Genomic DNA, 25,386 nt, shown 5'->3' with positions numbered 1-25,386 from the left:
CGGCTCACTGCAACCTCCACCTCCCAGGTTCAAGTGATTCTCCTGCCTCAGCCTCCCAAGTAGCTGGGATTACAGGCACCCACCACCACACCTGGCTAATTTTTGTATTTTTTATAGCGATGGGCTTTCACCATGTTGGCCAGGCTGGTCTTGAACTCCTGACCTTAGGTGATCCACCCGCCTCAGCCTCCCAAAGTGCTGGGATTACAGGCGTCAGCCACCGCGCCGGGCCCCTTTCCAACTTTAAATACCAGCCCTCTTCTACCTAAACTACTGGGTTTCTGAACATTTGCTCAAAACCTGCATCAAAAAGTTTAAATGCAGATCCCCAGGCTTCATGTATACCAACTCAGAATCGTTACAGGGGCAAGAAACTTTTAACAAGCTCCCCAGGTTATTTTTTTGCACACTATAATTTGAAAACCACTGATCTAAACCTTCTACTCCTGACAAGTCAGTTTACTCCATTCTCTCAAAGAGGCCATCTGCTTCTGTTTAACTTTGTTCATGCCATTCCCCTTGCATGGAATAGTGGCCACAGCAGACATGTTCAGAGCCCTTACCTTTGCCAGGCACTACTTTAAACATCTTCCACATGTGAACTTATTTAATCTTCACAACAACCAATAAGGTAAACACTGTAGTTTTACAGATTTTTCATGAGAGCAAACTGAGGCATGGAGGAGTCACGCAGCCAGTGAGGTGTGGGGCCTGGATTTAAATGCAAGCAGCCTGGTTCCCACCAGGCTGTCTCTCATTGTCCGCCCCATCTTCTCTAAATTCTAGTCTAAATTCTGTCCCACCTGAAGCAGGAATTTCCAACCTTCTGCATGCAAAACAATCACCCAGAGATCTTTCTGGAAATGCAAACTTCTGGATCCCTCCCTTAAGGATTATTATTCAGTAAATCTGGGATAAGATCCAGAGATCTGTATTTTATCAAGTTTATCCAGGTGATCCTGATGCACTAGACTACTCAAGGAAAACATACTGCTCCCTCTGGCTTATCTCTTCTTCATTTATAAATGGTAAATATGAGCAAAGTGTGGCATAAAGTAAATAAGTATGAGACAGAAAATAATAAGATCAGAATCTCTAATTCATATCGTGGATAAAGTATGATCTAGCTTTGTTGAACCCAAGCTATACTCTGTTTAAGAGAGTGTGTGTGTGTGTGTGTGTGTGTGAATAATCAGAAGGAAAAGGAGCCTGGCCCCTGAAACATTAAACAGTACTGTGTAGAAGAAGTCTCTGGAATAAACTGCTAATAGGATAGTTCAAAGTCTTCAAGGATTTGTAGAGAAATCTACTGTATGTATCAGAAATATTAGGTCTCCCGGAAGATGAGGGACCAGAAGAAGGACTGAAAACAGGTGTGAGGGTAAACATCTCCTGCTTGATTAAGGACAGTCGCAGTTGGGGAGGCTGCTGGTACAAATGCCCAGCGTGGTCATTACCCTGCTGTGGCCTGAGCCGAACCATATGGAGCAAGAAGCCCCCTAAAGCAGAAAATGATGGAAACTGGTAGGAAAAAACAGGCAGGGTGAACAAGCAGGGTGGGCTGAGCTCTGACAATCAGGGAGAGGCGGACAGGCCACAGAAGCCTGTCTCCTAGGGCTCTGGAAGCCAACCTGCTGGCAACCCTAAAGCTGGGCCCATGTAAACTTCCAGCAACACCAGCTGTCTCCATGAAGGCTTTTGAGTTAACTAAGATGCTTTTCACATGCCTTTGGCCTGAGCCAGAGTTCAAGTAGGATGTGAACAGCTGGGTGACTTGGAGAGCCCACCATCCCTGCAGCAGTCCCCAAGTACGGATTCGAGAAAGAAACCTTAAGGAGTTTGTTAAAAATGCAGATTCTCAAGCCTCACTCTGGTAGAAGAGTGGGGATGAGAGCCCAGGAATATATGCTTGAAGTGCTCCTTGGGTGATTCTGGTGTGGCCTGTGCATCCTAACCTGTGCAGCAGCGATGAAGGGCCACGCCCAAGCCCCATCTCACTCCACTCCAAATGACTTAACGTGGAATCACAGAGTGCTAGAGCAAAAGAGAATCAAATCCAACCCCTTTCATTTACAGATGAGGGAACTGAGACCTGGAGATGTGGCAAGCCTTGCCAAAGGCTCCACAGTGACACAGAAGCAGAGCCCAGAACGCTGACGGCCCACCCTGTCCATAATCAGAACTAGAGATCGGCTGCCGGGCCGCAGGTCTTCGTAGCAGAAACAGACCAGCACAAGTGGTTGAAGGTCCTGTCCCTCAAATAACTACAACTAAGTAAAGCCAAGCTGCTCCACAGTGAGGCTCCAGCCAGAAGCCACCCTTCATTAACCTGGTGGCAGTTACAAGAACTGGAAGCTGTAGACTACAAAGACTTAACAGTCTGCTTAACCCCTTTCTCTCAATGAGTAAAATGGCTAATAGGCTAGACCACAAACCAATGCACATTCAGAATCATCTAGAATTGCTCAGTACTTGACAACATAAATGTCTATTTCATGACTTGGAAAGGAGTCCACAATCCACTAAGTGTTAAAAAGATTATGTGTGTGGAGTGTGTGTATACATACACAGAGAGAGGTTAAAAGTGTTATCTCTGGAAGGTGACGTTATAGATGTTTTTAATTTATAATTAATCTTTAGTCTATTTGTGTTATTTAATTTTTTCTGCAATAAACATGTAATATTTATGTAATAAAAGTGACAATTGGCCAGGTGCAGTGGCTCACGGCTATAATCCTAGCACTTTGGGAGGCTGAGGCAGACGGATCACTTGAGGTCTGGATTTCGAGACCAGCCTGCCACTATAGTGTAACCCTGTCTCTATTAAAAATACAAAAAATTAGCCGGGCATGGTGGCATGCACCTGTGATCTCAGCTACTCGGGAGGCTGAGGCAGGAGAATCACTTGAACCTGTGAGGCAGAGGTTGCAATGAGCTGAGATCACGCCTCTGCACTCTAGCCTGGGCGACAAAGGAAGACTCTGTCTCAAAAAAAAAAAAAAGTGACAATGTATAAGTATAGAGCCCTGCCAAATACACTAGCCCTTAGCCAGCTTTGCACGTCCTTGCAGTTTATAATCTTAGGGTATGGCTTAATACTCCACTAATGCCTGGTGCTCTTACATCCATACACATCTGCCAACCCAACTTATTGTGGGTCATTTAGGATACCCTGTCCCTTGGTCACCAATAAGTCATTTACATCTAAGCGTAGTCCGGTTCCCATCTAAGGCAGAAGAGCTTAACATGGCATTAGAGCCACAGTGATCAGCAGATCCACCTGCAGTTGCCAGGAGTCAGCTAAGCCCAGCAGGAGGAAACAAGGTAACAAGGTGTCCTGGTGGATGGGCATGGCCGTGTGTGTGACTCCAGCAAGGACTCACATGACGCCAGGCAAACTGCAAGCCTGGAGGGCAGAGGGATGTGGCCAGAGAAATGCAAGGCTTCTTGGGCCCAGACGTGGAAGTGGGTTATTAAGGCAGCATTGTGGTACAGGCAAGGAAGGCAGAAGCCTGGACTGATGATGATGATGATGATGATGATGATGATGATACCTAACTTTTATTGAGCATTTATTAAATGTTAGACATTCCACTATGTGATTTACATATATTCAGCTCATTTAATCCTCACAATAACTATTATACCCATTTTACAGATGAGGAACCCAAGGCAACAAAAAGTTAAATGAGCTGCATAAGGTCATAGGGCTCATAAGTGGTGAAATCAAGATTTGAACCCTGACACTTTGCATCTAGAATCCATCATAGTAACCACTATGCCATGGTGCCCTTCATGACTGTGTAGACAACAAAGTTAATTTGTGATGGGTCCCCAGACAAGAGAGCCATAACTGTGTCTTGTCAGGATAGGGCTAGAGGCCAAAGCCGGAATCAGCCCCCGAGGCCTGGCGAAGTGGCTGGCCTCCACTACAAGGAGCAGGGAGCTGAGGAGTGAGGATGAAAACCAAGCAGGGCCTGGGAAATCCTGTTTCATGTCTCCTTTATAGATTACATCTGTTTGTACTTCTCATACTATTATCGGGATGTGATCTCCTCTCATTTTAACAGACTCTCTGAAGTGAAAACTTCCAGGTTACAGATCCTTTTACCCCTTTCTTAGGTTTTAAATTGGTTGTTTCCTGATGTCATGGACTGAGTCACCTTCACCTTATCAGTAATTGTCTGTACATTACACTGTGAACTGGCCCTGGCGGCAGGTTTCTTGCAGATAGCTGATCCTTTTCATGGGCAGAGATTCTTGTAATCTTCAGGCCAGAAAACTGAGACAGGGGAAAAGCCATGTAGATAGAGATCAGGCTCATTCAGGATGAGACCAACAAAGTCTGGAGATTTAGAGCCAAGTAATGCCTCTGGGAGATAACCTCCCTTCAAATGACTCCCACCCAAAAGAGGGAGGGATGTTTCCACTGGACTTTTAATGGAAGAGAAATAAAGACGTACTTTAATATGATTAGCTGAATCCTTATAAAGCAATATGAGCCCTATCCAAAGTTCTATCTAGACAATTGCCTGGGGTTGCTATGAGTCACAAATAGTATTATGGAAACTCCAGCTACATTTCTAGTGACCCTGGTTAATCTGAAATGACAACTGCCTGTACCCAACTTCACTGCTCAAGAGCCACCATCAGTGATCACACTGATGGTAATTAATTACTGTCATCTCCCCAGGAGACGGACAGCATCATCTCCAATGTAGCGGTGCCAAGGAACATGACCTTGAAGCCTGCCTGCGTCAGATATGTAATTTTTTTATCCTTTTCACTGCTATGGATTCAACCAAAAGACCAGCTACCATAGCAACATATGATGTATTTAATGTCACCACAGTCATGAAACCTTTTAAAAAAAGAAATCTAGAAAATGTCCCTGCACTGCCATGAGAAAGTGGCTGTGTGACCTTGGGAAAAACATTTTGCTTCTCCAAGTCTAAACGACCACAATTGAATAACAAACCCTGTACCACCTTCCAGGCCCCAATCCCCAGGGGTTTTTATGGGGATTTTTAAGTGGTAATACATTAATGTTTCCAGCTCTCTGTAATGCTGAATAAATGTTTGCTGAAGTGGAGACACCAAATGTCCACTGTGGAGAATCCAGTAGTTCCAGAAGCCGTAATTGCTTGAAAAGTATGTGTTCTGAGCAAACATGCCCTTCCTTCCTTTCTCATCTACAGCTGGAAAATGGGCTTGTTTTCTAGCTATAGAGAAATAAAACCATGGGCCAAAATTTCGCTCCAGTTATCTTGCACATTTTTCAAATGTTTAATATCTCCTTTCTCAAATTACACAGAACAAACTCAACCTCACAAAAACCTTTGCCACCTCCCACCACTTCCAGAAATTCTCCAGTCAGTGAATTAACTAGTTTGTCCAAAGAGTTGGGGAAAGGCTTTGGATGTTTTTCATTGTTGTTGTTTTGTTTTGTTTTGTTTTATCTGAGATTTTTGTAATTCTCAAATGCTTTTTTTATTTTTTTCATCCAAGGGAAGTTCATAATGTTCTCCTAGGGAGAGGTGTTTCCCTCTCATTCAATACCTACATCAAAGCCCCAAAGGATGTTAATATGACACTAAGCCCAGCCATTCACCCAGGCCAATCATAGATTTTTAAATATTCGAGATCCCTTCAAATCTAGGCCTATCTCAAGAGTGCTTACTTATGACTGCCTATTTATATTATTTACATATCTCTATGTCTGTAAGAAGATCTAAAAAAGAATTCTTTTTTCCCTAACTAATCAGGAAGCACATGGCAAAATGTAAACTTGTTAAAAAATTTAGTCTGGTGTGGTGGACCCATGCCTGTGATCCCAGCACTTTGGGAGGCTAAATTGGGAGCATGTTTGAGTGCATAAGTTCAAGACCACCATGGGTAACATAGCAAGACCCCATCTCTACAAAAAATAAAAATAAGCTGAGCATGGTAGTGCATGCCTGTAGGCTGAGGCAGAAGGATTGTTTGAGTCCAGGAGTTTGAGGTTGTAGTGAACTATGATCATGCCGCTGCACTCCAACCTGGACAACACAGTGAGACCCTGACTCAAGCAAAAACAAAAACGAAAACCAAACCACCTTAATCTCCCAAGAAGCACACATTTCCTAGTGGCTATTTCCGGTATCACATTAATAAGACTGGCTTCCTTCCCCTCTGCTATCTGCTGAGGCAGGGTGCAAAATTCCATTCAAAGGCAAATATTCATTGCAGCGCTCCATGTGTCAGGTGTTGACAGTAATGAGGATACAAAGAAAAATTTGCCATAATGGCCTCCCTCAGGGACTTATAGGCCAACACGAGAAAAATGCATAAACAAAAATGTATAATGCATGGAAAGGATTGTAGTGAGTTGTTTGGACACAACATTTCTAACCTTGCAAAGGAAGGAATTAACTGATTTTTCCTAATGTTGAAAAATCAAGAAAATAAAAATTGTTAATTTACTACATATAGCCAAAAATATAAGTGAAAATAAAAATGTGGCCAGTGTAGATCAGCAGGAGTGGAAGGAAAGGGGGTCATTTCTTCATCTTCCAGAATAAGGAGTTGATGGAGAAAATTTAAGTTGATATATCAAGAAGCAGGGGTATTAATGTGCCATTTAGAGTTATAGAGAGAATGAACGTAAGAACTACAAGTTAAAAATCACTGGCTGTGATTACATCTTGAGAGACAGACAAGGATATACATGTCTTTGCTGTTCTGATATTTCTTACTCTTTGTACTTTTTATAACCATGAAAAATGACAACTGTTAACAATTCTTGTGTATATAAATGTGTGTGTGTGTATATATATATGAAGTCAATAAGAGAACAACTTTCTATAATCATGAAAAATGACAACTGTTAACAATTCTTGTGTATATAAATGTGTGTGTATATATATATATGAAGTCAATAAGAGAACAACTTTCTATAATCATGAAAAATGACAACTGTTAACAATTCTTGTGTATATAAATGTGTGTGTATATATATATATGAAGTCAATAAGAGAACAACTTTCTATAATCATGAAAAATGACAACTGTTAACAATTCTTGTGTATATAAAAGTGTGTGTATATATATATGAAGTCAAGAGAACAACTTTCTATAATCATGAAAAATGACAACTGTTAACAATTCTCATGTGTATATATTTGTGTGTATATATATATACACACACGTTATGTATACATATATGTGTGTGGGGTGTGTATACATGTATACACATTTATATATATACACATATGTGTGTGTGATTCACATATAAGCGTATGTACACACGTGTGTGTGTGTATATATATATGAAAAGGTCAGTAAGAGAATTTTCTGTGGAAATTCCAAGTGGTCTGAGAAGACAGAAAGAAAAATGCTGCAAAAAGCACTGATACTCGCACATATTTCCTAGATAAGGAGGCTGATGATAAGCTCATGATAAGAGAAACTAGTGTTGAAACCCCCATTCTGTCCATTCAGTAACTGGCCTCATGGTTCCTGGCAAGCTTTACACCTTACAGAACTGTACTCGATTCTTACCTGGCCCATTTACTAAGTTTTTGCTTAAAATTGCAGTCAGGAAGTTATTAGCTCCTCTTTCATTCAATATCAGACTAGAGATGGAGTAGAATTAGAATCTGCCTGCAGAGAGCACGCCCATCTAGATTTGAGATTCGGCCAACATCTTCCCCTTATTTGCACTTACTCTGGGGCAGAAACAACTCCATATGGATAAATCCATTGTCAAAAGCCAGTCCTACCCAAGGGAAATTCACTGGAGAGTCATTGATACCAGAATTCATCATGTCCATGTTTGCTAAAAGCTGCTTTTAGCCCCAGGAGTTTCTCCCTCATAATGTTAAGTGCACTCTGTCTAAACTCAGGATCACACCTCCTTTGGCAGCAAAGACCCTTAAAAACTCATAATTTTGTCCCTGCCTTGCACTGCAGCCTCCCTCCTCCAGAAGAGGTCAGAGTATCAATCAGTCTCCTCTCCAGGGAGAAAGTGTTGCATTCAGAGCGCCTAAAAGAAAGTGTTGAATTCGGAGTCCCTAAGAGAAAGTGGGAAGAGAGACACCTAAGCCCCCAAGACAAAGGCAGAAAGGATTTTTTGTTGTTGTTGTTGTTTTAGAGACAAGGTATTACTCTGCCCCCCAAGCTGGAGTGCAGTGGTGTGATCATAATTCAATGCATCCTCCAAATCCTGGGTGCAAACAATCCTCCTGCCTTAAGCCTCCTGGGTAACTGGGACCAGAGGCACATACCACCAACCTCAGCTGTTTCTTAAATTTTTTGTAGAGACAAGGTCTCACTATGTTCCCCAGGCTGGTCTTGAACTCCTGGCCTCTGGCCTCAAGCGATCCTCCCACCAGGGCCTCTCACAGTGCTGGGATTACAGGCATGAGCCAATCAAGCCCAACTGAGTCTGGCCAGAAAAGGGTTGTTGTTCTTTTTCAACTGCATCTCCTCAGGCGCCAGAGGAATTGAGGTTTGATTTATCCTTCCTCTGTTGCAATCCCTATAAAAACTCTAGCTATCAAGACTTGGGCTTCAATGAGCTTCCATGAATAAGAAACTTAACTGTTTACTCTATTCCTTGAGTTCCTATTACTTTTAGCCCTCATCAAGAAAGTGCAGGGCTGCGGATTAATCATGACTTCCGCCCTGTGTTGCCCCTTCACTGCTGAAGACAAACTTGCAGGTGAAGCCTTCACTCACTGAAAACACATCTGATTCCACCAAGAGGTCCTTGAGTGCCTCCTTCTTGCTCCTCAGCCCTTACAGGACTGCAAAGGGCCTCTAGGACCCCTGTCACTTGCTCTTCCTAAAACATCCTCCCTCGCCTGGATAATCTGCACTCGAACTCCACCCAAGCCAGGTTAATTTCCACTGTGTGGTGATTTGAAAGGACCTATGTGGCGTGTGCGGTGGCCCATATGATCTACACTGTTAATGCCTTTTTATGAGTCTATCCCTCTTACTGGACTCAAGCTGCATAAGGCAAGAGCCTGCTCGCATCTCAGTGTCTCCAACCACAGCCTAACACCTCACCCCACGCAGTCAACGTCAATGTTATGCTTATGGACTTCAAGCAAAAGCCTTCTCTTGAGAATGTTTAAAAGACTTTGTGCCACTGCACTCCAGCCTGGGCAACAGAGTGAGACTCTGCCTCAAAAAACAAAAAAACAACAAAAATAAACAAACAAAAAAACCAAGGCCGGGTGCAATGGCTCATGCCTGTTATCACAGCAGCACTTTGGGAGGCCGAGGTGGGCAGATCACCTGAGGCCAGGAGTTGGAGACCAGCTTGGCCAACATGGTAAAACCCCATCTCTACTAAAAATACAAAAATTAGCCAGGTATGGTGCCTGTAATCCCAGCTACTTGGGAGGGTGAGGTGGGAGAATGGCTTGAACCCTTGAACTGGGGAGGCGGAGGTTGTAGTGAGCTGAGATCGTGCCACTGCACTCCAGCCTGGGCAACAGAGCAAGACTCTATCTCAAAAAAAAAAAAAAAAAAAAAAGACTTTGGACCAGATTGAGTCTTGCGTCCATCACATACAGTCTGCTGAAGGAGAGTGTTGCACCAGCAGATGTTTGAGATTGGTGCTTGAAAAGACCATAGATTCTCTATCTGTACTAGGATGTGTCACCTGAACTTCCTCGTACACATTGTAGGCAACAAAATAATAATACTTCCTTATCTTTAAAGTCTACATTCAGAAATCTTACATGAATTGAACAATCTCAGAGACACGCTGGAATGCTTAAAATTCCTAGATCACACCATAAGATACGTCTTAATATTAAACATGCACATCGGAAGACGTAAAGAATTCACTGTTATTAAGCTGGTTATCTATAATTTAACTCATCACTTTAAAGTCACCATGACCCAAGGGTGATCACACTGAAACTAAATCACAGCTGAATTGTTGGGTCTCTTGGCAATCTCGTTTTGTCACTGCGTAAAGGTAAAGGAGCCTCAATTGCAGCTAACGTGGGACTGAGGATGACTCTGAGCAAGTCTGATCATTTCATCCACGTATTTCTTCAGTTACCACTGAGAACCTGGAAGATGTTCAGATAGGGGAGATCTTACTCCATTCCTATCTAAAGGGGGGTATGCCAGTCACGTTTATTTCCCAACAATGTGTCAGCACCATGCCCTCCATGTGTCACTGCCATGCCAGCTCTTCTATACTCCATCTTGTCTGAACCTGACATCAACCCTACTCGGTAGGGATCATTAGCCCACTTTACAGATGGTCCTCAGGGTGTTAAGTGACTTGCCCAAGGAAACTCAGTTCCTCCGTGTCAAAGCTCGGCATCTGTATACCTTTTCCTCTTTGAGTAGGAATACTTACATAATTGGGTCATTCATGTCCTTTCTTGATGCTGGACACTGGGGAGGACAGAGAAATGTCTACATGAGGTCATTGATGCTGAGATGCTGGGGCATATGGGTCCATCTGGGGAGTATATAAAAAAAGCAACATAGCTGAACTGAGACTGCTCCCCTTAGAAAGGCCTTTTTGCAAGTTTGGTCCATGGCTGGCATCTGGGAACTTGGATTTCAGGGCAGTTCTCACCACTCCCTAAATGATAGGAGTGGCTCACCGTGCCTAAAATAGCTTATGCTAAACACCTGATTTCTTTTTAGGAGTCTGGAATTTTGATATGTGGCAGGCAGAGGGTGCCTATGTGACCAGCCCTCAGTAAAAACCCCGGGCACAGGGGGGACTTCTCTGGCAGAGAACTTTTACATGTTATAACAAGTCATTGCAGAGGAATTAAGCAAGTCCTATGTGGCTCCACTGTGATTCTGGAGAGCTTATGCCTGGTTTCCTATGCTCTTCGGCCTGTGAGCCTTTCCTTTAGTGATTTTGCTTTGTTTATTCAATCCTTTGGCTGTAATAAGTCGTAACTGTGAGTGTGACTATATGGTAAGTCTTATGAATCCTCCTAGGAAATCATCAAACCCAGGAATGGTCTTGGGGACCTCTGAAAGAGGGAGTTTTAAAGAGATCATGGAGGTGTGGCCCAAGTCACAAGAAGACATGGGCTTATGAAAAAAATATATGCAATAATGGAACCTCTAAGGAATGACATCTCTCAATAAGGGTAAGCAGGATGTGGACTTGGAACAGTGGGGTGCACTGGGGAGGACACTGTGCACATGTCACAGGGAAGAGAAGGGAACTACACCTATACAATCCCGTGTCAACATGTACTTCTTTGGCTTGGGTTGGCGGCTTTATTTTGCCTTCATCCAAAATGCCAGAAGACACCATGACCTCACGAGAATTTCCTGGGATTCCTTGCAATACAGTCTCCTCAGTGGTGCCATTACCCCAGCACTCAGGGAAGCCACAGCTTCTACATGGGGAGAACAACCCTGCTGTTGGCAGCACAGGTCTGGCAAAAGGGGCGGGCTTTACAAATGAAGTTAAATGCAAGGAATGCTAAGCGGGCATCAGCTCCACACGGATGCCAAATGCCCTCTCTTTTACTTTCTTTCTATGGTTTGCTTGGTCTTCAAAATTAAGAGATACACTACTCAATGGGAGAATATGTTCTATATTACAAATGAATTCATTTCGTTTTAAAAGAAAGCAACAGATATTCAGGAACAAGGGCATGTCTGACCATGAAACCAAACAATTCTTTACTTTTTGATTTACAAAGCACTTTCCTACCATCCCTCATTTGATCCTCAAAGCAATGCTAGGAGGTAGATATCACGACTTTTCTGTTATTCTCCATGACACCTACTCTGTTACAAGACAAGCAATGATGCTCAATGAAGACTTACTGGTTGACTGATCAGCAATGGCCTTAGAAAAATTACTGCTTTTTAAAATTAATGATTCCTGAAGTCTGACAGTGGAAGAATAAGCTAAAAAGCAACCCAGGCATTCAATGAAATTATTAAGATCACAAATTAAGTCATTTCTATGGACTCTATAGCAGGAAATATATTTTTAATGAGGAAATTGAAGCTAATATAGAACAGCTGTCCTGTTACCCAGCAACAGAGTATTAAGGCAGATTAAATTATTAATGAAAAATATACCGGCTCAGAAATTTAACCTCTTAACATCCTCTCATTCACTTCTCTTTAATACGCAGTCTTTAAACTGATATTTAAAAAAATTCCTTTGGTCACCATATACAATTAACATTGATAGTTGGTTCTACTACTCACTAGCTGTGGCATCTTCAGCAAGTTATTTTACCTCTCTTTGCAACTATAAAATGAAGAGAAGAGCAAACTCATGGTTAAGGAGATGAAATGGAGTTAGTAGAAAAAGTGCTGAGCACAGGCCAGGTGCGGTGGCTCACACTTGTAATCCCAGCACTTTGGGAGGCAGAGGTACAGGCAGATCACAAGGTCAAGAGATGGAAACCATCCTGGCCAACATAGTGAAACCCCGTCTCTACTAAAAAAACAGAAAAATTAGCTGGGTATAGTGGTGCGCACCTGTAGTCCCAGCTACTCGGGAGGCTGAGGCAGGAAAATTGCTTGAACCTGGGAGGCAGAGGTTGCAGTGAGACAAGATCGTGCCACTGTGCTCCAGCCTGGGTGACAGAGCAAGACTCCATCTCAAAAAAAAAAGTGCTGAGCACAAGGCCTGGCTTATGAGTTTTTAATAATCGTAGATATTATGTAAATGCATGAAGATAAAATCAATAAATATTTATTGAACTGATATCCAAAGTGGGTATACCTGTAGATATACGCATGAGTACAGCTATACAGGTCCTTAAAATAACAACATACTTCCACACCAGTTAGGAATTTACTGCTGCCCAGAGGCCTCTGTGTGCCATCTATCACCTCAGCTGTTCCAGCTCTTCCCCTAAGAGAAGACTCTTCACAACTTCACTCTCAGACTTCTTCATGCTACAATACCTAGTGTTTACACCTGGAATAGCAGAGAACCTCTGGGAAACTTGTATATTGCACTTGAGCAAAGAATAAACATTGTTAATATAAGTCACTGAGAATTTGGAGGTTGTTTTGCAGCAATAGCTGTTAATAATTAATACCACCATTAAACGATTGTCAATAAGCAATTCAAGAAGCAATGTATAAGTTACTAAGGCAATAACTTTAAAAAAAAGAAGAAAACTATGTGGGGAGAATACATGGAAAGCAAAGAGAAAGGAGGAAGATTAAAAGGTGTGTTAACATGGCCCAGACACCATATCCTTGCTGTCTTCATCATGCTTAGTGCCAAATGACAGAAAAACGAGGGGCAGCTGTTTCCAGGCCCGGTATGGGTTGTGTGTACTCACGTTGGTGTTGCACAGCTTGTACTGCCGATAGGCCCCGATGCATGAGATTGCTGTAGATCGGGCAGGCTGAGAGAAGCTCTGAGTTGCCCCATGGGTCCCCACACCATGGTTGTTGCTTGTTTCTGGGCTGTGAAAGAGACTTGAAGCTGCAGGGTAGCCTTGATCATGGGTCAAAGGTAGCTGGTAGATGGGGGCCTCCGCAGCCTGCAGTCCAGAGTGAGGGCCACTGTCACTTTGGTACAAAGGCCCGTGTTGGGGGACCTGGTGGGCTGGTGAACTGTAGCCATGCCTAGCAGAAGATGCTCCCTGGGACCTGGAATGGCGGGATGAGAGCTTCTGTCTCCGGAGCCTCTGTGGCGTGTGTGCAGTGTCTGTCTGCAGTGGTAAGATATATGGGGCCTTACCATAGCCATACTTGCCAGGGCCGATGGTACCACGGGTCCTGCTCCTAAAGAGAGATAGACAAGAGAGGAGATGATCAGAATCGGATGAATTTCATGTTAACTCAGAAGCTCTGGTCCCTGGTAGAGAGGACCAGGTAGGAACGGAAGCTTGGGAAAGGGTCTATGGTAGAACTGGGAAGCAGGGGGAACGCATTTTAGAAGGGACCATCATGGAGGCTGGAACAGAGGCTCCATAGAAGTTGGAAAGTAGAATGAAAGAGGGAATCAACAGAGGATGAACAGTGGATGATGCAAGTGGTTGGAAATGAGATTAGAACAGTAAACTATGGTCAGCGTGTAATTTTTATGCAAAGAGTCTGGGCATTTTTGTAGGTCACTGGGAGCCACTGAAGGTTTTCAGAGAAGTATAAACATATGATTGCAATTTCAGCCACAGGAAACTTTCCTGTTCACTTTTTTTTCCTAATCAAGTATTTTTTGCTCCTTCAACTAACTGTAGTATTTCAGACCCTGTTTCCTTCACCATTCATACTCAAAGAGCTTTTCTAGGTAATGGAACTTAGATAAGCAACCAAATTCTAGTGCAGTCCCAAGGCCTCACTTGCACTGACTTTAATCCTGAAAATATTCGAGGGCGTTAAATACTTGGCTCCTTCATCACTCTTGAAGCAGCCCAGGCAAAGCAATGGGTAAATGGCCATCTTCACACTGGTTTAGAAGAAGAATTGTCTTGGGTCACACATAAAATACACTAACACTAATGACAGTTGATGAGCTAAAAAAATATATTGCAAAAAAAAATCTCATAATGTTTTAAGAACGTTTACGAATTTGTGTTGGGCTGCATTCAAAGCCATCCTGGGCCACATGACACCCATGGGCCATGGGTTGGACAAGCCTGGTTTAGATCTTTAGATTTTTGTAAAGACCCACTGCCCTGAGGTGGGATGGGGTGGGGGACGTGGGCAGGACAGGGTAGAAGCCCTGATTTGTAGCATTTGCCCACTCCTATGGTGTAAATACTTCCATCATGGCTGATATCAAGCTACCAATGTGAAGACACAGTGAGCTCTGGTGAGCAGGTAAAAACCAGCTCCAGAATACCACTGCATGAATATTTATTGTGCAACTACTGTTTGCAAAACACAGAGTTAGCAATGATGAAGACATACAAAAATTAATCATCCATAGTTTTCAAGACCCCAATCTTACAACTGAAAGCAACTAGATCACAGTGCAGGGCTGGGTAAGGGCCTTAGAGGCCATACAATAAATGTTGCTTTGGGAAATTCTGAGGCAAGAAAAAGCACTTCTGTCTGAAGGGATCAGAAAAGGTTTCGCCTTCACTGGCATTAGAGTTGAGGAGCGCAGGTTCCAAATCTCTGTGGAAGGACTTAAGTAAGTCAACTAACTCTTACTTACTTTTAAGATGACTGAGCTGGATTAAATGACCGCCAAGGTCGCTCCAACTCTAAAATTATATGCTTCCATAATAATTAATTTTACATTTACGTAAAATTGGAAATGTGCCCAAGGGTTTCTACAAGATGGCCCCATTAAAATAAGCACATTAAAATAGCAATCAAGGGTGAAACATTGATTTCTGCCCTCATGAGAAAATTCTTTCTTCACTCTCCACATAATCACTGAACATAAAATTTAATAGACCACAACTAATTATTAACATCTTTATTACTAATTGCACCTTCATTCTTAGCTGATATGGAATTAAACCACGCCACAGTGTTTATTTTGCATTTAGGTCTTTCTCAATTAATCTTGGCAACACTTGGGACTCTGTTAATGATGGGGGTTTTAAGAGATGCAATTAAGAAGTTAGTCATATATATGTATATATGTGTGTGTGTGTGTGTATATATACACATATATATAAAACTTGGATGTAATTTGCCTTTTTCTTTCTTGTGGCAGGCCAGGTAAAATGAATGACATCATGCAAAGGCAAAGGAAAGAATTTCTGCGTATGTGTGTTTTTTTAAGATCTGAAAGTCTACCAAAAAATTTTACCCTCAAAGTAAGTACTGAATGGAGACCCTAGCTGAAGGTAACAGAGAAATGGACATGTGGAATAGCACTTCTCAAACTTGAGTGTTCACAGGCATCACCTGGGATCTTGTTAAGTTGCAAATTCTGGATCTAGGACATCTAGGGTGCAGCCTGAGAGTCTGCATTTCCAACAAGCTCCTGGGAGATGCCAATGCTGCTGGTCCACAGACCCACAGCTTTGATAATCAGTCATAGAATAAAATAGAAATTCCAAACAAAAGGGTGAAAATTCAACACTGCAAATTACCATTTTTAATGAAGGAAAAATGGCAATGAAATTCAAACCAAAAACCTCTGAGTTTGAGGCAGATACAAAAGATCTGCTGGCCCGGGACAGGCTGCCCTGCTGGAGCTCACTCAGCACTGATGAACCAAAACTGACTTGAGCTTCCTCTTGGGGAGCAGAAGAAGAACCTGCTGTTGGCTGATGACTTGTGTAAGCATCTTCCCAAAGGCCTGAGGGGGTAAAATATACAAGCACCAATGTATATTTTTGTATTCATATTGCCTTGTGGGAAGCTCTGCCTAAATTGGAGAACCATTCAAAACCCAATGACAGAGCAACAGCATTGGAAAGGTGACGAAATGAATGCAAATGACCAGTTAATTCTAAAAGACCAAAGAGCATGAGCTACCAAATTGGGTGTGTTTATGAGAGATCTGATTTCTGGGTATTTGACTCAGAACATTTGGACAAGTGGCAGATTCATTCTGGCTTGGCCAGGAGAACGTTTGTTTTCCTTACAGCTGGTCAGAGCTAATAATCCTGACGGGTCTGAATGGCCTCTTCTCCAACAGGACAGAGTCCATCTGGCCGCTTGCAGGGGGGCCTCCACGGAACTGGGCAGATTTATGCAGAGTTGTGATAAGTACAGATGTGGCGAGGCGATCTGTGTGGCCAGTAAACTCCTTCAGGAGAATCATGTGGTAGGCGCCCAGGGGAGCTGTTGAGTAGTTCTGCTTAGTCTCCCCAGAACCCATCTCTGGGATTTTACTTTAGGTGCTCCACTTGTCAAAGCACTGGCTAATTTCTGAAAGTTATGTCTTCAGAAAGAAATGGAAAAGGCACAGTTTGCAGATCAGAGATGTGGGAGTCAGTGTAGGCTAGTGGTTTACGACATGGACCCTGAGGCCAGCTTTCTGGGGTTTGAATCCCAGCTCTGCTACTTGCTAGTTTGGAAACTTTGGGTAAGTTACCCAATCTTTGTATGCCTCAGTTTCTTCAAACAGGACCAGGATTAAGATGAGGCCAGTGAAGCAACTAGGATGCAATATTTAAGGAGATAACAGTCAGGGTCGTGGAAGTGCTGGTAGGAACCTGAGAGTAACGTCTTCTTAAATGTTGCCCCCTAAGAACCTCCCTAGCTGCACTCCAAGCCCAGTTCTGGCCTTGTATTCATTTACAAATAAACACAATAATAGTACCTTTGTTATAGATAGTTACAAAGATTAAATGACTTAAGAGCAAATGACCTAATGCTTCACACAGAGTATGCATCATACAAGTATTTGCCTTTATGTAAGAAAAGCTCTAGTTTGGCTATTTAATAGCTCTACCAACTTTGGCAAATAATGCACCTTCAGTTTTCTTAGCTGTAAAATGAGAGTATGACCATTTCATGTTCACTAGGATGGCTATACTCAAAAAAGACAGATAATAGTGTGTTGGGAAAGATAAATTGGTAACCTCATACATTCCTAGTGGGTAGGTAAAATGGTGTAGTCACTTTGGAAAACTATCTGGGAGCTCCTCAAAAGACTAAATGTAGTGTTACCACAAGACCTAGCAATTGCAGTCCTAGGTATATGCCCAAGAGAAATGAAAACATACATTTATATATAAACTTATACATGAATGTTCATAGCTACATTATTCATAATAGCCAAAAATGCAGAAACAACCCAAATGCCTATCAACTGATGTAGAGATAAATAAAACATTGGTATATCCATAGAGTGGATTATTATTCAGCCATAAGTGCTGATATATACTGTAACATAGATAAACCTACAAAATATTCTAAGTGAAAGAAGTGAAAGAAGCCAGACACATATGATTCCATTTCTATAGAATGTCTAGAATAGGCAAATCCATAGAGACAGAGAGTGGTTTCCAGGGATTGGGGAGAGAGGGGAAAAGAGAGTGACTGCTAAAGGGATGGAGTGTCTTTTTAGGATGATGGAACTGTTCTGCAATTAGATAGTCGTGATAGTCACACAACCTTGTAAATATACCAAAACTATTGAGTTACATAGTATTTTTAAATGGTGATTTTTACGGTATGTAAGTTATATCTCAATAAAGTTTTTTTTTTAAGAAAGCATGCTTACTTACAAGGATGTTGTAAAGTCAAATTGAACTTACTGATAGAAATGCATTTTTTAAATCTGAAAGCAATTTTTAATGATTTGTTTCAACAATATTTAACAAACCTTTATTGAGCAACTTCTATGAGTGCCTATTGAGCATCATGTGTGATTTTTTTTCCACTTGTTCACATTTCCAGCCCTGACAACATAAGTACATGGAACACCCCCACCCCGCCCCCACCCCACCATAAAGTAGGGCTCTATGAGAAGAACATGACAGTGCACACTAACGGTTCTAAGACCAGGTTCCAGGCCCAGTTCATCCAATGGGTGTCTGGGAAAATTGCTGTTGCTATAATAGCTGTTGAGATAATGGCTGCAAACAGCATGTTTTCCTTACAACAGGCTGGCTGCCATCCAGGGCTGGTTATGTGTGATCTTCCACAGCTCTACAAAGATAATGCTAAGCAGTCAGCATGACTCAAGCAAAGTCACTCCATCCAGTCTCCCTCCCTACACACTCACTCTGGAAATGTGTCATCTGCAATCATCACCTGGAACTGACAACTCCCACCTTTCCGTTTCCTGCCAAGATCCCTCTCCTGAGCATCAACCCCATGTGCCTAGCTAACCTCCAGACTAGAGCCTGAAAAGTGCACATAACTCACCCGGGGGTCTCATTAAAATCCAGCTTCTGCTTCAGCGGGTCTAGGACAGGCCTCTGCTTCATTTGTAACAAGCTCCCAGATGAAGCTGATGTGGTGGGTCCTGGGACTGCACTTTGATAGCTCCACGTGTCACTTCGAAGTCAACACACTCAAGTCTGGATTGACCATCTTTCCTCCACAAAACTGATGCCCCTCTAGTTCTTCCCATATTCTCTATCTCAGTAGTCCTTAAACTTGAACAAACATCAGACTCACCTAGAGGACTTGTTACAAAAGACTGTGAAGCCCCACCTGCAAAAACTCTGATTCAAGAGGTCTAGGGCACGGCCTGAGAATCTGCATTTTTAACAAGTTCTCAGGTGATGATGATGCTCTTGGTCTGTGGGCCACAGTGAGAACCACTGTTCTGTCTTACTCCCAAGTACCACCATCCCCTGAAGACGGCTGGCTCTTCCACCCACCCCTTCTCTCTGCATTCCACCCAAACTCCTTAGCTTACCCACTCAACCTATACAGCCTGGCTCCTGCTGCATCTCTTGTCAGCCCTGGCCCTGCATGGACCACCCACACCACTTGCACCTCCTCAGTAGGCCAAGGGACTTTATTCTCCATGCTTTGACCTATGCTGCTTCCTCCTCCTCAGCTGCTTTCTCCAGCACCGTTTCCCAAAATAATGACCTAGTCACCCTTCAGGATTCAACGGAAGCATTTTGTGTCAATGAAGTTTTTCCTGGTCCAAACCGCCCTCCAACCCTCTCCTTCAAAGAATTGATGCCCTTCTCTTTTGTCCTTCCACTGGGACTCATGTAGCTGTCACAGCACAATCTTCTATTATGCTTATTGTTTGCACACCTGCCTTAATTGACCAGGCTGCAGGCTCCTTCAGGGCAGGGACTATGTCTTATTTCTTATATCCCTATAGCCTACTACAATGACTAGCACATAATAGGTGCTCAGTTAATTGACCCTAGAAAAGCTGAAATAACAAACGAATGGCTCAAACCACTATTGCCAAAGGGAGAAAAATCTCCCCTCATCATTATTGTGCCTGTTTAATTTCTGTTATATGAATTATTATATCTTATTAAAAGACTGTTAAACTATTATGGCCCTGAGGACAAAGCCACCTCCTTCTATGTAGGAACAAAAGTCTCATCTATTGTGTGAGAGCATTTCTGGTATCAAACACCTAGAGAAGAGACAGGTCCTCAGAATGGAGAGGGACCCAGCAGGGGCTAAGACTCAGCCTTTATTTTCAAAAGGAGTGAAGAATTAAGAGCTCAAGAGCTGTCAGAGCTGGAAAGCCACCCAGGCAAAGCTGTCAGCAGCCTGCAGCTATAGGGGGGCTTCCTACCTCTCAGTTTCCAGGACAGAGGGGAGTGGGCAGAGTGAGAGCCCCGCCCTCCGGAGCCAGGCTGTTTTGTGTTTCTTAGGCTCTCCGTGTTTATTTCCATCTTGTTTTCCCTTAGAGCTCAGGCAAGTTCCTTTGAGGGGCCCTGCCTCTCTCAGCTGTGCTAACATGAACCCCACACGGGCCACAGCATCCCACAGAGCAGCAGCCCCGGGGACTGCCCTCGAGGAACCAGAGGAGTGGAGCCCGAGAACCCCACAGTAAAGTGGAACTCCACGAAGGCAGATAGGCAATGAGGCTGACCACCCCTGCCCGCGTGGAAAGTCTCTTTGCACTGCTTAACCTTGAAGGTCCTGAGTTTTATAGCATTAAGAGCGGTGGCATTCCAGCCAGCATGGTGGCTCACACCCGTAATCCCAGCACTTTCGGAGGCTGAGGTGGGAGAATCACTTAAGGCCAGGAGTTCCAGACCAGCCTGGCCAACATGGCAAAACCCCGTCTCTACTAAAAACACAAAAAATTAGCCAGGCGTGATGGGTGCACACCTGTGGTCCCAGCTACTCGGGAGAGGCTGAGGCACAAGAATTGCTTGAACTGGGAGGCGGAGGTGGCAGTGAGCTGAGATTGTGCCACTGCACGCCAGCCTGGGCAACAGAGCAAGACCCAGTCTCAAAAAAAAAAAAAAAAAAGAGAGAGAGAGAGGTGGCATTCCTTGCATCTTGCTACCTAAGTTGAGTTGCTACAGAAACAGAAATAAATTCTTCCATAGGGAAGATGAGAAGGAAGCTCATGAGATGAAAGCCTATTTATTGTTGGAGAAAGCTGAATAGTGGGGAATCTAAGTCCCCGTACTAGATTCTGTGGAGAAAATCTAAGATACTACTGGATTTTACTATGTCTAATGAATGATGTCCATGTGGCTTAAAGAGAGCCTTTATGCCACATTTGCACTTTGAACTGTTACTATATTATCAAGGCTAAACTCCCAAGCCAATGTTTTGGGGCAAATTTCCCGGAGACTAAGTATCACAGGGTCCTGGTTACAAATGTGAGGAGGCTGCATCTGAGGGCTGCCTCAATGCCAGCCTCCGAAATGTGGACAGATACTCCTCTATTTCTCCTGGCATTGATACAAAGCATTGGCACTTTAAGCTAGGAGAGGGAGGAGGGAGATGTAATTCACAATGACTATCAAGGGAAATGCTTTTTGCCAAAATACTTTCGTATGACCACACGTATCTTTTAAAAAGGTTTTTATAGACATTAAAACAACACTAGGTGGTAGAAATTATACCGAGGAATAGTCCTTCTCAAGTGCCTGTAAGAGCACACAGAGATGTGAGTGTGGGGATCCTCAGTGCAGCCCTGGGGAGCTGGCAGGACACCTGAAACCATAGCAGGACGGCGAACTGAGGAACTGGCCAGTGCACTTCAGTCATTCCTTCTTTCCACACAGTTCTTCTAGAGTGAGACTGAGGATGATGGCGCCAGAGAAGGGAAGACTCAAAGATCAGTATGAGGAGGGAAAAGGTTTCTTTAAATTGGAAAAACTGAGCTTTATCCGTCAAGAGCCAAAGTCTGGAAAACAGTAGGCAGAGGTAGAGCTTATACTACAGACTATGAAGAAGTGTTATGACCTTGGAATGACCTTTCTGAACCCAAGGAAATTAAGAGTTTGGCTAGCAGGCTGGACGTGGTGGCTCGCCAGGACTTTGGGAGGCCGAAGCAAGTGGATCACCTGAGGTCAGGAGTTCAAGACCAGCCTGGCCAACATGGTGAAACCCCATCTCTACTAAACATACAAAAATCAGCTGGGCGTGGTGGGTATATGCCTGTGGTCCCAGCTACTTGGGAGGCTGAGGCACAAGAATTGCTTGAACCGGGAGGTGGAGGTTGCAGTGAGCCAAGATCGTGCCATTGCACTCCAGCCTGGGCGAGTGGAGAGTTTGACTAGCAGGCAGATGAGGGAGGAACCAAAAGGCAGTATTCAGAGATTAGGACAGAATGCAGTGGCCTGGGCTGGGGAACAGTAGAAATCCCAGATGTGTTTAGGGGCCTGAGAACAGAAGGGACTTGCACGCTTTATGGGGAAGCCAGTGTCCAACATAGCACCTGACTAGGATGTGGGAGGGAGGCATCAAGGTGGAGGGGCCCACCTGAGAGTGGGTGGATCACCCCTTTGTGGTTCCACAGAGTATGTGGCCCTTGGTGACAGAAGGCCAGGAGGGTACATGCAGAGATTTCAGCAGCAGCCACAGCAAGGGTGGAAGGTGGCCAACAGCTTGAAGCACAGCCGACAGCTTGCTTCCTTTGCCAAGCCTGCACAGGAGCCCCTCACCTGGGGATCCAGGTCACACCTCCTGGGAAGAGGAGAGGAGAGAGAGGAGAGAGTCCTAACTGAGCTGAACACAAACCCTGAATTGATCATGCTTAACACAAAGTGTCTGAGCATCTGAGTCTCCTGGAATTGGCAAAGTTTTCCTTCAGCAATAGAAGCAGAGGCTCATGAACCACATCTAGTTATAGAAAAATAAATTGTGTTCTGCATACCTGAGTGGTGGTTGTAAATTGTAAATCTGAAAGACAATCTAAGTATCCTTAAACAGGAAAATAAGGAGCTAGTTTAATTATGGTGCATTCAGATATTGGAGTACTATGAAGCTGTTTAAAAGAATGAGGCAGCTGTGTATATACTGATATAGAAAGCTCTCAAAAACATAGTTAAGTGAAAAAGAATAAGACAGTAAAGATACTAAGCTGAGGACACTAAACATGCTCTCATTTGTGCGTGTGTGTTTTTAAAGAAAAAATGTATACAGAATATGAAAAATGTACACAGTATATACAGAATATATTTCCGAATTGATCAAAAGGAAACTCTGGGCAATGATTTCCCCTGGGCAGTAGACCCAGTGAGGCTCAGTTGAAGCAGACTCATTTGTCATTTCTTACCCTTTCATACTGCTGTGTAAGCAGAGTCAAAAAGAGAAACCAAATCAGTAATCTTAATGCCTAAATATGCAGACATTTCAATTTGGACATAAAATGCCCACTTATAAATACACTGTAAGCCCCAAAGACCAGAGGGACAGAAATAGCTCAAGGACAAAATATTCCTCTGAACTGTCTCATCAAGAACAGAAAAGTCATATACTCCCAGAAAGATTTTAGATCAGCACAGACCAGCATCAAGCTCATGCCGAGGCGGAAGCTTCTTAGAGTCTGAATATGCTTGAATCTCATAGCCTGTGGGAAGAACAATGACTTTATGATGTCCAGTCCAATCTTTTCAGTGATGACAAACACCCCAGTGCACATTCCCAGTAGGCTAAGAGCATCCCCATCTGTCAGGTACCCAAGTAAGGAATCTCACACACTTCTGACTTCCCTCTCCACTGGATTTGTCTTTCTAAGCACAGCCCTGGTCATTACTCTCTATTTGAAAGACCCACCTGGCTCATTTCTGCCTAGAAAATAAAGTTCAAACCAAGACAGTTTTGGGGCATATTTGGTTTGATGTCACATTCCACCCTTCATCATCTGGTTTCAGTCTATCTTCCCAGATTCAACTCCGGTCTTCGTCTCCCTTCCCCTGTATTCTGCTCACAACCCTTCCCAACCATCACTAATGACTCACCATTTCCCAAACACATGGGGCTCTTGTGCAGCAAGACTCCCTCCTGGAACCCTACCCTACCTACTTCTGTACTTCCAGCCCAACATAAACACCAGCGCCCATGTGCTTTCCCCACTGTTAGTACTCTCGGGGGCAGTCTGCACACCCCTTTACCACATTAACACTGTATTAGTAAGTTTCATTCTCCAGGGCTATGCTCCCTGTTTCTTATTGGTGTGTGCATGATCCCTGAGACTAGCTCTGAGTCTGACACAGAGGCACCCTGGGAATGTATGCTGAAGTGACATACGGGTGGGCCCAGAGCCTCGTTGCTCAGCATTTGTAACGAATCGGTCAATAAAGGCTACTGCTTTGGATTAATTCATAGAGACAGAAAGGCTAGGAGTTTCCATATGCAAGAAGTCAAGGCAGCCCCACACATCTGGGTGGGAATTAAAGGGAGCTAGGAAAATTAGATCAGCAGCCAGTGGCTACCTAGAGCGACCTGAGAGCCCAAATTAAAGGGAGGGAAAATGGGAGGGAGCAGCAGCTGAGGACCAGAAACGTGTGTGTTCACCAAGGAGCCGCTTGAGCCAAGGCAAGCTGGGAGGAAGGGAGTGTGCAGCCTCGAGCTGGAAAGAGAGCCCTGTTTTCCTAAAACCCACCCTGTTCCACTAGGATCACCTGCCAAAGGGAGAAAGGATATCATGTGCTAAGTTCAAAGAGCCTGTGAGCAAATGGTTTAGGTTGAGTGCAGATGTCTTCTTAGAAGTTCTAAGACTGAAATTCCTGCCAGGGCTGTTCTGGGTAATAAATTATCTGGTGTCTACAGAAGATAAGAGGCAAAACTCTGACCACTTAGGGAAATAAAAATTAAGAAGATGAAAACGAAAGCTTCCCTGGTCGCCTACTGTGCAGCACACAGTGTCACATACGTTAGCTGCAGGTTTGACTAGATCTGCTGCTGCTCCCCACCATGTGCTGAAGACCTGAGTTTAAAGGCCAGCATGAGAATCAGCTGACAGGTTTGCTCTGAGCCTTTAGGAAAGAAGGACCCCACAGGCTTATGGGGGGTATGGCCACAGGAAGGAATGACGAATGTGTTCCAATAAAGTGAAAAGAGAGAGGTCTTTTCACAGATGGATTCAGGAGCTCTTCCAGAAGTCAAGAGGCAAGCCACCTAGGCAGAGGAAGCAGAAAGGTGGTTTTAGAGTCACTCAGATGTTAAAGGGCTTTTCTTGCACCAGGAAGCCAAGCCTCTAGAAGACCCTATCCTCAGTGACCCACCCGTCAGCCTCCCAGGATGTGAGTTCCATGGGGCTGTCCCCCAACCCCAGCTGCCAAAATAAAACACAGCAGCAACCTTAAGAATAAAAGACTCAGGCCTTCTGGGGGAAATGACCCCAGGAGATGATTTAGACTCACACCCCCAGATATTGCCATCAGGTGGCTTCTCTTCTTCTAGGATTGTGTTTGAAAATCAGCCAAGTTTCCCTAAGAACAAGCCAACCACAGTGCTCACGGGTGCTGCTGTGCATCAGAGTGATCTGGGTTTCCAGAACGGACCTTCAGGTGCCTTATTCAGTGTGGGCCCGGAGGAGTGGAATACGGACAAGTGAGTGGGTGTTCAAGGAACCCATTTTAGTGCCACAGAAATCAATGGTGGAGA

General features: G+C 43.8%; 1 protein-coding gene across 1 annotated transcript in view; it reads right to left on the bottom strand.

Moving 5' to 3' along the window:
* The window catches only part of THSD4 (thrombospondin type 1 domain containing 4), a 667,872-nt gene that overhangs the window by 526,365 nt on the left and 116,121 nt on the right, over positions 1–25,386 (bottom strand). Inside the window, exon 5 of the mRNA XM_009429466.5 lies at positions 13,302–13,749. Coding sequence (XP_009427741.4) covers positions 13,302–13,749 — 448 coding nt within the window. The remainder of the gene's footprint in view (positions 1–13,301; positions 13,750–25,386) is intronic.

This window comes from Pan troglodytes, chromosome 16, assembly GCF_028858775.2.
Source record: "Pan troglodytes isolate AG18354 chromosome 16, NHGRI_mPanTro3-v2.0_pri, whole genome shotgun sequence".
Lineage (NCBI taxonomy): Eukaryota > Metazoa > Chordata > Mammalia > Primates > Hominidae > Pan > Pan troglodytes.
Note: the sequence above shows the minus strand (reverse complement) of the source record. Positions and strands in the feature narration are given on the sequence as shown.